General features: G+C 42.2%; 2 protein-coding genes across 2 annotated transcripts in view; both read left to right on the top strand.

Moving 5' to 3' along the window:
* Positions 1-1010: 1010 nt before the first annotated feature.
* LOC148090754 (dynein axonemal heavy chain 14-like) lies at positions 1011-7802 on the top strand. The gene is made up of 6 exons (XM_087829038.1): positions 1011-1229; positions 2510-2639; position 4055; positions 6015-6145; positions 7365-7514; positions 7686-7802. Exons 1-6 carry the CDS (start codon positions 1153-1155, stop codon positions 7800-7802), a joined length of 606 nt encoding a protein of 201 aa, XP_087685164.1. The 5' UTR covers positions 1011-1152.
* A 1144-nt stretch (positions 7803-8946) lies between these two features.
* DNAH14 (dynein axonemal heavy chain 14) overlaps positions 8947-16601 on the top strand; it is a 92011-nt gene continuing 84356 nt past the window's right edge. Inside the window, exons 1-9 of the mRNA XM_087829056.1 lie at positions 8947-9003; positions 9446-9534; positions 10165-10309; positions 10748-10879; positions 12482-12732; positions 14347-14476; positions 14902-15178; positions 15887-15932; positions 16029-16126. Of these exons, the coding sequence (XP_087685182.1) occupies positions 8947-9003; positions 9446-9534; positions 10165-10309; positions 10748-10879; positions 12482-12732; positions 14347-14476; positions 14902-15178; positions 15887-15932; positions 16029-16126 (1225 nt within the window). The remainder of the gene's footprint in view (positions 9004-9445; positions 9535-10164; positions 10310-10747; positions 10880-12481; positions 12733-14346; positions 14477-14901; positions 15179-15886; positions 15933-16028; positions 16127-16601) is intronic.

Below are 16601 nucleotides of genomic sequence, written 5' to 3'. Positions count from 1 at the left end.
TTATTATTCTATTCTATTCTATTCTATTCTATTCTATTCTATTCTATTCTATTCTATTATTTTTTTATTTGCCCCCTTTCCCCCTCCCCTCCAAACCTCCCCGGCCTGTATTTTAAAAAGTTGTACTCAGTTATTACCATATATTGGATTTCTTCACTTTAACATTTGTGGAAATATATTTCCTCTTTTGTTATGTGAATAATATTTAATTTTTTTAATCTTTGCCTTCTGGCCCACAAGCCTAAAATATTTTCTCTCTGGCCTTTTTCCAGAAAAATCTGGCTCGCCTCTTACTCTGTTGCAAATCCAGAATGGACTTGATTCAGGTGCTTTTTCGCCCAGTGGGATTCTCTCTCAGCGTCTGTTTCTTGAGTGTGGGCTCCAGGGCCCTGCCCTGCGTCGCTGCAGTGAGGGACCCGCCTGCGCCACTATCCATCCTGCCCTGGCCTCTTTCTGTCCGTCTCGCTTGGTTTGTCTGAAGCTCCTCACTTGCCAGTTGAAGCTGTTTCTATCTTTCATTGAATCTGGGCTTAAGTTCTTTAGCTGGAGTCACTGCCACCAAGGGCCTCCTCTTTATTTGGAGCCTTTCTGTATCTTGTTGGGTTTCTCTCCGTGATCAGAAGGAGACCCTGTCTTCTTCGTATGTCACCACCCACCCCTTTGGCTCCATCCTGTTCTGTCCGATAGATAATTCCGGCAGGATGTGGCTGTGGATGTGGCCTCCTGGCACTTTGTGGGTGGTGAGATGAGTTCGGTAACTCCGGAGGCCTGTTCTGTTGGCTTCCCTGAGTTCTTTCCGACGATTTCCCTTGAGGACATTGTCTCAGAACTTACCATTATCCTCAATAAGGTAAATGAGGATTACATTTCTATAAACTGATCAACGTAAGAAGGGAAACACTGCCTTAGAGAGGAAGTTTGGCTACAGAGACTGCCCTGAGAAGCGTAACAAGCAGATGAAGGGTGTGGAAATGACACTACGCAGAAGCCACACCTGAAGGTCATGGGGGTGTTAAGCCTACTGAGAAGCTGGGAACTGTGTGTGTGCCGTTTTGAATACCTATAGCCATAGCTGTGACTATTAAAATATTTAATATTAAAAAATATTTTTTACAGCCCAGTACTTTATAGTTGTATTCAGAAAAAAAAAATATGGCAGCTTATATACCCATTGATTCGACACCAGTAAACCAAGACGTGAACACGGAGAAGAGCAACAGAAAACGAAGGTAAAATAAGATATAATAAAGTTAAAATGTCAACAATCTATGGCTACTGGTGAGTCAGTGTGATGATGAAAAATGTAAAGTGTCCTAAGAGGACTGGCGAGGGTTCTGGAGTTTAGAAAACCTTCCTTTTTGGGGGAGTGGGACCTAGCAAGACAGGCACATTGCCACTGGCCGCTGGCCCCTTCCCCCACGCCCGCCTTGGATGTGCCAATAAAAGAGAGAGGTTGATGGATGTGAGGGATTAACCAACATTTGAGAAATCCCAGGAAGGGAGACAGCGATTAGTTCTGGGTACTGATGTGGGTAGGAAATGGGAGCTCAGAGCAGATGGAGAAACCAGAAATCAGTCTCAAGAGGTTCAGGAGAAAACCCCCATCCATTTGGGAATGAAACGTAATATCTGAAAAAAAAGCAAAAAAGCTTTTATGAATAGCTCATGGATGAAAGGAGATCCCTGAAGGAAACTAGAAAAAAAAACTTAGAACTTTCTCAGATCAATAAAAGAAAGAAAACAGTAAATAATTCAGTGCAAAAAGCCCCACAGAAAATAAAAGAACAAAGTATATGGGTGGATATTTCACCAAAGAGGAAGGTGTTCACAGTGTTCATCAAGCAGGGGGGCCTCGCAGAGCTCGGGGGAAGGATCTGGGAGCACCTAGGAAAGCCGTCTATGAAAAGTCCCGGGAAGTGCTTTGTCTTTGAAGAGAAATATTCTTCACGTGTTTTTGTTGAATATATCAAGGGCTATTTTTTTCACCCAGAAGTGTATGTAAGGATTTCCAGAACCGTGAGTCCTGCTCTGCCTGGTAAACATGTGGCCCATGGCATAAGTCAGTGGTAGGCAGTGAGTCTGGGTTCTGTTCTTATGAGGTTCTTCCAACATTTACAAAGGAGAGCGGTGGCTGATGTACTGTGGAATGGTTTTGGTTTTAACCCTGATATGGGTTGTTGCGGTTGCTTTTGTTGTTTTGTGAAGGAGGGTAATCTATGGGTGTTGAATTGCAGAAAACTATTCTGCGCTTACTCTGCCACTAACTTAATATTTCTTTTTTAACATTAGATGAGGGTTGTTAAGTCCCTTCCAGCTTTAAAATTTTAATGATAATATCACTTGGACTTGTTTAGCATTTAAATAGACTCTCCAGGTTTCAGGTTGCTTATCAAAGGGCCTTTCAAAAATTGCTTGAAAGGATAGATATTGTAAAGTAGAGAATACCAATTTAGACTTTTAAGTTGCAGAGAATGTTAACCATAGCATTTTAATTTGTTTGCCATAGTAGACTTTTAAAATATGAAGAGCAAAATTACAAATATGTCACACCATCAGAGAACCAACCAGCTAAAACAGCAGAAAAGGGGACATTGAAGTACAGAACATTCTCCGCATCTTCGAAGTCAGAAAAAACAGAAGTTTATCAAGATGACTACTATCCAGGCACGTGGATTTACCTTTTCTTTTATAGAGATGAAAAGGTGTTTCGTGACATTAAATCAAGGTAATAAGTGAGAGATATTGAAATACCAGAGTTTACTACTTTCAGAATACAAGGTTTGGTACTTGACTAATTTCATTAGTCATAGCAATTAGCAGTATCTTTAAATATAAACCTTGCCTTTTTAAGGGAACATAATCTAAATGCTGATCATAATATTAAAAATAACAGCAGTGATATCACGGCCACCACTGAGAATATCTGACATTCCTGTAGCAATTTACAGTTCACGTCACCCTTTCAAGAATACCATCCCCCCCCCGCCGAGGTAAAGACCCTAAAGGTGGGTGAACATTCTCAGTTACCAAATTACAATGAGTAAAAAGGCTTTGGGTATGTATTTCCTAATGAGGATTCACATTTTGTAATCATAAAACCAATAACTAACATTTACCTTAGTAAGCACTTATGGTGTGCTTGAAACGTATTCACTAATTTAATCTTTGTTCACACCCTATGAGGTTTGTACCGTGACAGCCCTTATTTCAAAGGTGAGCCAAGCAAGGCAGACAGGTGACTTCAAAGTCAAAAGCGGAGCCGTGGTGACGCTGGGGCCCGAGGTGTTGGACTCGGGCCTGTGTGAATGCCCAGCGAGCCGCTCGGGACGCGGCCTTGCCCGGTGTCTGCGGCTCATTGAGGCCATTCGGGTCACAGCGCTTGTACTTGCAGATTACCTCCAGGGGAGCAGACCCCAGCAAGATGCTGCCCCAGAGCCAGCCCCCCCAGAGCCAGCCCCCCAGAAGAAGGAGCCGTCGAAGGGGAAAAAGGAGCCGTCGAAGGGGAAAAAGGACCCGGCTCATGGGTGTCCCAAAGCCAGGAGGAAAAGGCTCGCCTCCTACGACAGGACAGGTGTGTGGCGCTGCTGCTCCGGCTTGTGGAGGAGACTCCGCTTTTCCAGGTTTTTCTGTGGTTTTTGTCTCCTTCCGTCGAGCGATGGTTTTAGAAGAAACGGTCCTAGTGCATTTTGCGTCTGGTTGCCTAAACAACTGTTTACAATCTCTTTGAAAACCTAAAATATCAAGAGATTGACCGATCGATAGACTGTCCATTGACTGTTCTTACGTATAGAACTAGAAATAAGATCGACTTTGATGGTTTTGCTTTTTCCTTCCAGTGGAACTTTCTGGTATCGTTACATTTCATAGTTTTGTGTCTTTGTCTGGCATAGAGTGTCAGTCCCCCAATAAATCATTTAAACAGATTTTCCTCCACCAGCGTTTTCCAGTTTGTGTTTTATCTATACCTGAAATTCTTAGTTGCATTAATATTTTAAGTTTTATAGGAAAACGGGAGCTTTTTTATTTTTCACTGAAGCATCACGGTCCAGGGCAGGGTTATAATAAAGCTATTGGGGCTTAAACTTCGGGGCCTCTCATTACCCAGGTGTCATGCTTCTTTAAGAGAAGATCCTCATGATTATAAATGCCTCGGACCCCACACAGCCTGCACGGGTGGGGTGTCCATGCCCCAGGCCAGCCCCTGCCCTGAGTGTGGGCAGGACCTGTGAGTGGTTCCAACCAGTCGCATAAGGCAAAGGTGGTGATGGGCTGTCCCTCCTGTGACTGTCACGTTATAGATGACTCCGTTTCCCAGCAGACTTGATCAAATCTGCGAAATCTGCCAAGTTTCCCTCAGGAACGGACGTATTAACTTGCCCTCCTGCACGGGGGGACACCCTGGCCAGCAGCCGATACGTCCCAGCTTTTCATTTTTACCGCTCTGGTGGCGAGAACAGCTTTCCCTACGTCATTTTAATTTGCAGTGACTTGATTACCAACGAGGTGAAACATTTTTCCATATGTTGGCTGGCTGGCTGGCTTTTCCTATATGTTGTTTGCTGTTAAAATGTTTATACTTGTTAGTTGGAAAGACTTCTTGAAATAGTTGGTATTTTAATCCCTAGCCTCTTACGTAGGTTATAAACATTTCTTCCAATTTGTTAATTATATTTAACTTTGTTTATCGTGGCTTTTCTTCTGTATAAACGGCCTAGTTCGAGGAAGTCAAGTTGTTTTCCTTCCCACATGCTTTGAGTCTCTTTCAGGAAGCCTTTGCCCCCCCCCCCCCCCCCAGGTTTATAAAAATAACCTCCCATAGTTTCTTCCAGTATTTGTTTTTTTTTCTACATTTACTTCTCTAACCCACCTATATAAGGACCTCTAGTCCATATATAATTATTATCTACCTTATACTAATTATATATACTTGTATAGATAACTACGTATTTTTCTAAATGCCTAACCGTTTTCCTGTTATGAATTATGAACAGGTAATCGTTTCTCTTTTGATTTGAAATACCACTTACTGGATTGTATTTTATAAATTGTCATACCTCTATATTCTTACCTGTTCTACTGATAGGTTTTTCCTTCCCTGTGCCAAAGCACGCTGCTTTGATTTCTATGTCTTTATATCTGAGTCTGTAATTATTACTCGTGGCTGGACATACAGTTTGTACCATTTCCTTACACTGGTTTTCAGTACCTCCCCCCCTTCTCTTATACCTAACGTCAACTAGCTTTCTTTTCAATTAATATTTTAGATGTATTTCCATGTTTAAGCAAACTGACAAGACTCAGACTAGGGTGAGACAGGTGCGGTGCCTGGGGCCCGAAACTTAAAGAGGAGCCCGCTCTTAACTCGTGCATCGCCTTTCCAAACCCTCACACCCTTTTATCCAATGTACCGAGTCGCATTTAATCCTTACCAAAGAAAAAAAAAGCAGTTTTGCTCAGCCCGTGTTGGTGATTTCTAGAACCAGGAATCTCCAGCGACTTCAGGGCATGGTCGGATTTGCCAGCATGCGCTCGGCATGCTTCTCCCGTGATCTGTTTTCCCGAGAAAAGAAGTTGAAGGGCTAAGAGGGTGAACGAAACCAAGAAATATGGATGTTTCAAGGAGGAGAGAATGAAAGGCGCCCATCGGATGGAGTCTCAGGAACAAGACTCCCATCTTCTGTAGCCATCCCTACTTCTCTGATTCCCAGCTTAGGCCCTTATTAAGAAAACCCTTTGGACTGGTCTCTGTTCTGGTGTCTTTTCTTGCTAACCACGTGTGTGATTAGGTCTTTTGTGATATCTTTCTTAAATGGGAGAATATTCTTTTCAGCTTCAGGTAAAATTGAATTTTAAGCTATATTTTCTCCTCCAGGTAGATAGTCTGTGTAAACTTTAAGTATAAGTTGCCATTTAAATTTTTCTCTATGTAGAAATATTTGGATATATCATACATACCCTTAAGTGATGCCCATATTTACACTTATATTGGATCTTCTTTTAATGTTCTAAACCAGAACCAGCCGATGATGATGTGGTAAGACATATTATCAGGCTAAGGGAAAAGTCTGGCTGCCAAACAGCATTGCCACACCATAATTTGGTATACAAGAGTCCCAAAAGTAGAGTTCAGAAGATTCTTCTAAAGGTATTATTTGATTTTATTCAGTTTTGTACTATAAAAATTAATATTTGAAACTGGATCTTAATCTTTATTTTACTCATTATATTAGACTCATTCCAACATTATTATTTTATTAATATCAAATTATAATCTCATTTCATGGTGAATGCTAATGACAGGTGTTTGACCTCATTTGATTTCACTTGTTTAAAGAATGGAGAACAGATAAGACTCTGCCTGAAATTTGAATCTACTCTTATGTTCGTGTTTATCAGCTTTTTGTGATTTTTAAAAAGAAACCCTAATGTAAAACTGAACCCAAAATTCAAAATTACAGTGATTGGAAGCTGTTTAGTTAATCAGTCCAACAGCCTCTAGAGGCATCATTCGTTGAATTATAATAAAGAATACGAATGCTCTTTCGTAATAAAATTTAATTATCCAGAAAAGACTGACTTAAACTTTGCTGTAGAGTTTTATCAATAAAAGAAGTTTCAATGCTAAAATAAATCTTACTTAACATTTTTCGTATCAGTGGGGTACCTCATTTCTCAACGCTGTCGGGTGAGTAAGGGAGACACATGAGAGAATCGCAGCAGCTCAGACTTGTATTCAAATCCCTACTTTGCCACTTTCTGACGTTTCTCAAATTACCTAACTTCTCAAAATATTAATTTCTGCATCTGTTTAATGAGATTAAAAAGATCAAACTTTAATCTCTTAAATTTAACCCCTTAAATTTAATCTCTTAAATTTTAATCTCTTAAATTTAAGGGGTTAAATTTAAGAGATTAAAGTTAAGACACTAAAAACTCTGTGGTCGTAAAGATAGGTATGTGAAACACTTATTACTCATTAAATATTTATTACTTGGCAAATGTTAGCTGCTATCATACTAAACCACCCCCTTTATCAAAATAAATTATAAATTTAATATGCTTCAAAGGCTTCTGGTGTTGGCAGACAAATTTACTGGAGGCGTAACATACGACAAATGTATATTGTCAGGTTCTTTGGGTTAATAAGAGTGCATTTGTGAGCATACAGATTGTCATGACTGTTTTATCACCACAGTATGTATAAGAATGAAAATATATTAAATCTTAAGATCTCGTTGAACTCTGATTAGACACAATTTGGTGTTAACTTTTCTCTGTATTAAAGTTTCAGTTTACTGAGTTAGCTGTTCAGCCATGTTACTGCTTAACTGAGTCAAGTTCATTAAACAACTTTTCCACCTCAGGAACCTCTGCAAGATGGAGAATTTGTGTACTGTCTTCCTCGGAAAAATCCTAAAGTCTTTTATAATCAATACGACCTGCAGGTGGTCTCCGCGCACCGAGCCAGGCACTGCAGGGAGTTCTGGACCGTGACGGCTGCGTTTGTTTCAAAGGTAACGCGCGGCCAAGGGCGGGGGGGTTTGGGTGCGAGGGGCGGGGGTCGAAGAGAGGAAAAGCTGAGTTACAGACACGCCTGAGCCGGACACAGGCTCCCTTCATTTCTCGAACATAAGCACGTATCACGTCCAGAAATACAGGCGTGTTTCTGTGCCTTGGACTTGCAGGTGACCAGAACGGGCCTGGAGGAGGAGGTGGAGCTCCTGCCCACGCGGGAGTGGCTGTCGGAGAGGAGATGCTACCACTTGCTCCGGCAGTTCAGGATCTTCTCCAGCTTCCGGTGAGATGACGGAAACCAAAACCAGCTCTTTGTCATTTCCTCTTGAAATAGCAGTTAGCCGCGTGGCGTCTGGGTTTCGCCGCAGGAAAGCCATATTTATGGGGAATCAGAGAGGAAATTATAATCCATAAGGAAATTTTAGATAAAGGACGTTTACCAGCTTAAGTATTACAGCTCTTAATTTTATCTTTTTGGATAAATATTGTAAGAGAAAGAGATTTTAAAGTCGGGCAAATTTCAGTTGTCTATAATGACCTTAACTGACCTTTGGCTTTTCATGCATTTGTTAAATATTTATTGAGTCTGCTACAAACCAGGTGTTATTCTGGATGCTGTTGAACAAACCAAACAATTGTCCTGCTCTCAAAGAACTTAGATTACAGTGGGTGAGAGGTAATAATAAAAAATATATCTATGTGTGTGTGTGTGTGTGTGTATATATATATATATATATATATGTGTGTGTGCAAAATGTCAGATGGAGATGAAATACTACAAAGGAAAACAAAACAGAGTTAGGGAGCTTGGGGCAGCTTGTTGATTCCAGGTCATCATTTAAAAATGTGTCTGGCTCTGAGTTTCTCTCGCATCCTTCACGTTCCTGAGACTGCGATCCTTCACAAACTAGCCCCAGACTGTCGTTCCTTTAGTGTTTATATCTAGTTTTCTCATTTTTTATTTCCTGATGTCTGTCTTTTCTCGTGGTCTGCTGCTGTCTGCTGGGGACTAGGAGAAGAGAAATACTATTTAAAATTGTTCCATTTAATATTGTAAATAGTTGAAATAACTAAGAACCCGAGGGACTTTCCTGGAAGAGAAGTGAATGGATTTTTTTAGTGTGGATAACCCTCCCCTGAGGATATTTCTTCCATTGCTTTTCAGAGAGAGTGGGGGGGGGGGGGGACATTCATGCGAGAGATGCCCACTGGGTGCCTCCTGCACGCGCCAGTGTCACTGAGAGTGGCCGGCTGGCCTCTGGGACACTCCTCTGCCCACCGTGTCCCTTCCCCACTGGGATCTCACTGTGACAAGTGAGTGTCACAACACATCCCAGCGTTTATTTAAGAGCTTTTCCATCAGGGTGGAAATGTGCTGAGAGGGGCCGTGATGTGGCACTAGCCCCACAAGCGCGTGAAATAGGTGGCGAAATGCACTTAGAGACGCTGAGGGAGGTTTATGGAAGCCGCCGAACATGCCTGCTTCATGTGTGAAAGCTGATGGATGATCGCCAGGGAAACATAATAAAGTGTGAAATATTATCAAAATGACATACGTTATCGTAATTTTTTACTTACCACTATACAAGGATTTCTTATCAATGTACCTTTTCAGTGTCACTGAAAATTGAACCTCGACTCCTCTTGAAATAGGAATCTCTTAAAAATAGTGAGCCAATAACTGTGTAAGGGAAAAGAATATATTTTTATAGTTTCTATGTTTATTGAAATGTTCCAACTAAATGGATTATGCATCTATGAGAATGATAATTTTGCTTACATTTACATGTTCTGTATTCTAGTGATTGGGAGATAGTGATACGGTTTAGTATTTGCTTTAAGTAACTCGGGATGGATGAGACACTCTAGAGAATTTTCCAGTATTACCAAGCCTTTAGTAAGTTTATAGAACTACGATTTATGAATGTAGAATGTAAGAAGTGTTTTTCTTTTCAGAATTAATAAAGCATTTGTTACTTGGAAATTGAATGTTAAAAGAACTAAGACAGAGAGAAGCAGGTAAGTCCTGATATGCAATGTATTCATAGAAATCTCAGGAGGAAGCATTATTTTAACTATGTAGCACGGAGGCAGATATAAATTAATTTTCACTCAGTGATTAGAAAGTCACATTCCATACCTTTATGATTAAATTTAATCCATCTAAATTTTTAAAGCCTATTAGTATTTTTATATGTTAAACAGAATGTTATATGTATGTATATATGAACGTGTGTGTGTGTGTGTGTATATGTATATGTGTGTATTTATATAAACACATCATTCTGTGCCGCGAGGAAATCGGGGTGCTGGGAAGAGCCTATGGTGAGACCTCCTGGGTCGCATAACCGGACCTTTTGCGTTCGAAAGGGGAACGATCAGTCCCGGGTAGATGGCAGGTAGTTGTGCTTCGTGGGATATGTCCAGCAGGCACGCTGTGCCCCGAGGCTGTCGTGATGGAAGCGCAGTTGTAAGGAGCGATGCAGAGGCCCTGTGCCCTCCGCGTGCGCCATCCCCCTCGGTGACCCCCGTGACGGGGGACCGCATGTCGGCTGTGGCCTGGGCGGCTGGTGGTGCGGATGGCCCTGAGCGAGTGGCCCCCGGCCGGGGGGGGGCGGGCTAAGCCTCTGGCGACGTCTCGCCTCGCAGGGCGTTTCTGCGCTGCCAGCTGCTCTGCGCCGACGAGCTGTTGCAGGGCTGCCTGCTGCACGTGAAGGGGCTCTGTGAGGATGCGGCCAACCCCAGGGGCGACGCCGAGGGCGAGGACGGCGCCCCCGCCGTCTGCCTTGTGAAGGTAGGGGACCCCGGGACGGCCGGCGGGGTGGGAGTCCGAGGAGGGCAGGCACCGAGATCCGCGAATAAACTGTCACCGTGGGCGCCGGGTGTCCTGAAAGGCCCGCAGGGAGCGGTGCTCCCCGGTGTTGTCCATGTTAGTGGGTAACGCGGCCCGGCCGGCGTGGCTCAGGCCTGGCCTAGGATCCAGATCGGGGTTCGATTCCCGGTCAGGGCACAGGCCCGGGCTGCGGGCTCCATCCCCAGCAGGGGCCTGCAATGACTCTCATCATCGATGTTTCTCTGTCTCTCCCCGTCTCCCTTCCTCTCTCTGAAACCAAGAAAAGCATATAAAAGTACGCTCTTTATGACATGAGAAGGTGACCGAATTGCTTGATCTCTGTTTTGTGTAAATGAATTCTGACTTCGCGCCGCTCAACATTTGCTGTCATTTGATTAGCTGGATAGGTCTCGAACATACTCTCTGGATGAATTTTGTGCGGAACAGTTACAGCAGGCTACCCGAGCATTGAAACAGCTGGAGGATATCAGGGATAAAGCTATTTCAAAGATTAAAAGTACAATTTTAAAGGTAATTCTTCAATTAAATCTTCTCAATATATCAGTGTTTTTATGTACTGACTAAATAAAGCCTTTGCTCCACCTTGCACCCCTGGAAGAAGTATTGGAAATGGGCAGAGAGAGGGGCAAGGGTGGGTAATTAGCCAACTAACTAGTACTGTGCCAACTAACTAGGTGTACAGTACAGGAATTTTTCCAGTTGCAGAGAATGCAAATATATGTGCATATAAGTAAACTTAGGTGCTTGTATACATCACATATGTGGATATTTATATATATATATATATACTTCCAAGATGCTTAAAACCTAACTTGAGCTGACATATAAAAGCAGCGTGATTTGTTACAAAGTTCAGTGTTCCTGAGACAAAAACTCATTGCTCAGGAGAAACATAACTGGATGAGATAAAACTTCCCTAAGGATTTTATAAAACGGACCCAGTGATTCAATGAAGTGTCCTCGGGGCATCCGTATCCGACAGGCCGCGGCTCGTCCCCCAGGAGGATCTTCCCGAGCTTCCCTGTGCAGGGACGCAGTTTGGTAAGGGACTGACGCGTGTCACCGGGCTGTGGACTGGCCGTCGGTCTCTGCTGATCTGGCCGGATCCAGAAGGATATTTGAGGCCCTCCGGAGGAACAAATGGACTGAGTTCCCCTCAGCTAATTTTCAGATGTTATTTCTCTGAGCTGAGCTTGTGATAGCTGCTCGGTAGCAGTGACTTCAAGGCTTGTTGATGGGAAGGCGAAGTGCAGCTGTTTTATGTCCGTGAACTAAAGCCCCTTGTCGCTCATGTCGTTCCACATCGTCATCCTGACCTCCCTGAGCCCGGTCACGTAGACGGACCCCGGGACAGTTTGGCCAAGCGTGGCAAAAATCAAAAGGTATTAACAAAAGAGCCTAGGCACGCCACTCCCCAGTGACCTACGAAGTCCGTTCTATATGCCTGGCTGGTGTGGCTCAGTGGCTGAGCGTCCGCCCATGATCCAGGAGATCACGGTTCGATTCCCGGTCAGGGCAGCCGATCAATAAAGATTCTCTCTCATCATTGATATTCCTATCTCGCTCTCCCTCTCCCTTCCTCTCTCTGAAATCAGTAAAAACATATCTTAAAAAAAAAAAAAAAGGTATGTTATGTTTACAAAACTCCATCAAATTTGATGATTTTAAATTTTTTCTTAATCCTGTACTAGGTAGCATATATGTGCTAAAAAAAATAAAGTCTGGTTGCTGGAGCCTCATATGAAGGAGGCAGCACTGGGCTGGGTTTGGGGAATCCTTATGTTTCGACGGGACCCTCCCGCTCTGGTAACTGTATTTGAGGGGGGCCCCTCTGTGCAGGGACCTGTCCATGCTCAGGAGAGTGTTCCTCCTGTTTGAGTTTCCTAAACTTACCTGCTTGTGAGTCACCATATTTCGTAGGCTCCAGGACAGAAGTTGTTTTTTCTGTCTGATGTTTAAATACAGTGTAGGCGTGAAGGACAGTTTTGATGGCAATTGTTATGTTCAGTTCCAATATATTATTCAGACTGATACAAATACTGTACATGAGGAGCCACGCTATGTCAGCGTAGGAAACCGTCACTCATCTCTCAATTGTTGATTGAACTGTAGGTGGCAGAAAAGGAGGACATTAAAGAATATTTCGAGTCCAGCTCCTCTGAAGATGGCAGGTCACATTTCAAGCTGCCTAAATATCGACGCTTATTAAGAACGACTTGGCGGTTTCTGATGCTGGTTGACTACATCTTCCAGGAGGTCGTCCGCCAGCTGATGAACACGGCGGTCACGCTCCTGTTGGAGTCATTTAATAACTCTGCTAGAATGCCATCCTCCGAGGGCAAAAAGAATGAAAATCTCATCAAGTAAGTCAGACGTTTTTATTTATAAAAAGGAATTTGTGTGATCATAGTGTTGTAAACACCGATTGTTTGTTATGCAGGGAATATCCAGTAGTTGAAGGTAGAATTTGAAAAGTCTCCTTAGAGAAAATTGTATATACTCAATTTTTACAATGACCTGAACTTAGTATCTGGCAATACTTTATTTAATACTGTCCATAAAATGTAAGAAATGTTCCCAATATTTTTTCAAAATTCTGCATATGTCAGATCGCAATATAAAATATGGGATGTCCAGTGCAATTTGAAATTCAGATAAGCAACGGATAATTTTTAGTATGTCCCAAATATTACTCGTACTAAAAATTGTTTGTTTGAAATTCCAGTTTAACTGGGTGTTGTGTACTTTTATTTGCTAAACCTGGCAGTTCCATGTATAGATATACTGCGTCTTCAAAGTTTAGAGCTACTTTTTTTTTTAAAATATCTTTATTGATTTCTGAGAGAGGGAGGGAGAGAGAGAGAAACATCAATGATGAGAGTCATTGATCGGCTGCCTCCTGCACGGTCCCGACTGGGGATCGAGCCCGCAACCCGGGCATGTGCCCTGACCAGGAATCGAACCCCGATCTCCTAGATCCTAGGTTGATGCTCAACTGCTGAGCCACCCCCAGCTGGGCCAGAGCTCCAAGAGTGATTCTAGAAGGAGCCATAGGTTCGATTGGAATTTGAGTCCATTCCATTGGCTTAAATGAGACACGAGGATTTTTCATGGTAGTAAAATATAAATAACATAAAATTCACATTTTTAAATATGTAATTCAGCGGCATTAAGAACATTCAGTGTTGCGCAACCATCAGCACTTCCACCTCCAGAACTTTTTCATTACCCCAAACTGAAACTCGCCCCATCGAGCGGTAACCCCTCGTTCCCTGCGCACAGCCCCCACCCAGCCCCTGTAACCTGTGTTACCCTTTCTGTGTCTATGAACTTAGCTGTTCTCAGGACTCACATAAGGGGAATCGTGCAGTACTGCCGTTTGTGTTCGGCTTATTTCACTTAGCGTCGTGCTTTCAAGGTTCAGCCATGACGTAGCACGCGACGGTTTCCTTTTGAAGGCTGACTAATACTCCACTGTATAGATGTACCACATGTTGTTGGTTCATTCATCTCGTGATGGCAGTGGGCCAGCCTTTTGGCTGTTGTAAATAACGGTGCTGTGAACATTGACGTGCAGATAGCTGCTTGGGTCCCTTTCAGGTCTTTTGTTTATGTACCTCTAGGTGGAATTGCTGCACCATATGTTAATCCCACATTTAACATTTTGAGGAACTTCCCTCCTGTTTTCCGCAGAAGCTGCCCCATTTTCATTCCCATCAGCAAATCACCCCGTTTCTACCTCCCCGACACTATTATTTTCCTTTTTAAAAAACAATATCCATCCTAATTGGTGCGAAGTGATATCTCAGCATGGTCTTGATTTGTAGTCCTTAATGATCAGTGTTGCTAAGCATGTTTTTGCATACTTACTGGCAAGATTTCTTTGGAGGAATGCCTACTCAGTTATGTATTACGGATATTAATGAGATTTAAGAGTTTAAAAAGACCTTTCTTTTCTTTTCCATTCCTTAATCTAGATCGTACAAAGGCACCTCTGCTTTTACTGGAAAGATAACAAATCACTCTGAAGAACTTGTTTCTAATTCAAGCTTGCATTCCACTTCTTTTCTAAAGTCAGAAGTAACAACAGAAGCTGGTATTAATGAGGTAAAATGGTCTTAGAAAAATATAAACAAAGATCTTAAATAACAAATAAATGAAAAATAAATAAGTAAAATAAGTTTTGAAATTAAGATGTGATTTATGATTTCTGGGCCCTGACCCTGGCATTTTAACTCCAGATCTCTTGGAATGGGGCCTAAGAATTTGTATTTTTAATAAACTCTAAAATAATATGTGGCCACTCTGGCGTCCATTTACATAGTTCTGGGGAAAATAGGGTGGCAGTATTTCATTTATTTTACATTAATTTGCTTATTTTAACATGCAGATATCTAGATACATGGTAACACAGTGTCATTCAGCTACATCGAGGTTATTATTTATCTTGTAAAATTTAGGTCTCTATTCTAAATTAAATGTTCTTTTAGTTATATATTGTCACTGAAACTTTAACCTATCTTTCAAATTAGATTTTGAATTGCATTAAAATGGATAAAGAGCTGAGAAAGACATACGCACCAGTATTTGAAGTAAATCTACACCTGAGAATTCCTGCTGAGAGCGATTCTTCAGAAAGCTCTAGAGAGAGCTTTGAGGAGTCCAATAAGTGCTCTGAAAAATCTTCAATATGCAAAGAGGAAGGAATCTCAGAAAGTGAAGACAGCCATGCCATGCAGCCCTTGAGCAGTGAACCTCCAGTCATGAAACCAGAAAGGAGCAATTTCCACCTGGAAGAAATCCTTTCCGGTGAGAGCAACGGGACTGCTGAGAAGGAAGGGAAACGCCCCAGCAGCTGGGCGATAAGTGAGCGAAAGTGCAGCGGTTTATGGGTTACCGGTGAGGAGGTGACTTATGAAGGCTGAAGTAGGGGTGCTCAAAGCGAGCACCAGCTTACAGACCGTTGGTAGAGTATGTGAGTTATACCACACCATGATCTGCTCATTTTTATCTTAATAAACATACCACTTGTCACTGGGGGGGCTGAGGACCCCCTTCATGAGGATGAATATTATACCTCAGATGCCAACTGAAACGCAGACTCTTGCCCGGCCAGTGTGGCTCAGCAGTTGAGCATCGCCCTAGGATCCAGGAGATCACGGTTCGCTTCCCGGTCAGGGCACAGGCCAGGGTTGCAGGCTCCTGGATCCCCAGCAGGGGGCGCGCAGGAGGCAGCCGGTCAATGACTCTCATCATTGATGTTTCTCTCTCTCTCCCTTCCTCTCTCTGAAATCAATAAGAACATAGTTTTTTATAAAATAAGTTTAAAAAAAAAAGACTCTTGGACTCCGTCTGAGACCCCCTCCCTCAGAATCGGGGGGTGGGGTGGGGTGGGGTGGGATGGGGGCACTGCCAGTTTATTCTTAGGGTGTTTGGAAATTACTGACACAGTTCACCTTAGTAGCTGACAACAATATCAATCACATTTTTATTCTTTCTTTCAATGGACTCTACTAGAAGAAGACACCCTAACAGATTTTAAGAAGAAATTCATGTGTGATGAGTAAGCAGTAAACATTTTTGAAATTATAAGTAATTGTATTTTATGTGTTAGTTACTGCATTATTCTGAAATGTGTTTTTCCCGTTTTCTCTTTCAGACTTTTAGAATTCTCTACAAACCTCTTAATTGCTCCCAACAGAATGGAGTTTTCAATAAAAATTCAAAATATGGTGACTGATATCGAAAAATGTATAAGTAAGTATTTCTAATGTTTAGTTAGATACGTTGTATTCTTCAGCAATATTTTCTTAAATGTAGGCATTTGAAGCCTTTCCCCAGGTATGTGGCAGACACTACAGATTCACACTCTCTGGGATCGATCGATGTGAATTTGGAATTATTTCAGGATGTGGGAATTATGCACATAACCATAGAATTAGAAACATTAGCGAAGGCTTGGATTTTTCTCAGTAATGTACGGCAGAATCTTATGAGACTTAAACAAATAAGCAATATCTTATATATCATAGCAAAACAAAGATATTGTTTCCACCTTAAATGGATTTTTATTAATTCTTTTCCTGCTTTGTGTACAAAATCTGAAATTAACCCGACAGTTGCCAGCCTGACCAGTGAACTTAGCCCTTCCTCACAATCAGTCTGACAAACATCTGGAAACAGCAGGCCCTTTGTAGCACCTTAAATGCTGGGTCATTTAAGTCACATCACC

This window comes from Miniopterus natalensis, chromosome 21 (genome assembly GCF_054644295.1).
Source record: "Miniopterus natalensis isolate mMinNat1 chromosome 21, mMinNat1.hap1, whole genome shotgun sequence".
In the NCBI taxonomy this organism is placed as follows: domain Eukaryota; kingdom Metazoa; phylum Chordata; class Mammalia; order Chiroptera; family Miniopteridae; genus Miniopterus; species Miniopterus natalensis.
This window is presented reverse-complemented; position numbering and strand designations above follow the sequence as displayed.

Excerpts from the sequence above, each read along its gene's own strand:
- LOC148090754 (XM_087829038.1), top strand. The coding sequence starts at position 1,153 with ATGGCAGCTTATATACCCATTGATTCGACACCAGTAAACCAAGACGTG. Across the intron at positions 1,230-2,509 it reads AAGAGCAACAGAAAACGAAG|ACTTTTAAAATATGAAGAGC; the intron begins GTAAAATAAGAT and ends TTGCCATAGTAG. Across the intron at positions 7,515-7,685 it reads CGGCTGCGTTTGTTTCAAAG|GTGACCAGAACGGGCCTGGA; the intron begins GTAACGCGCGGC and ends TTGGACTTGCAG.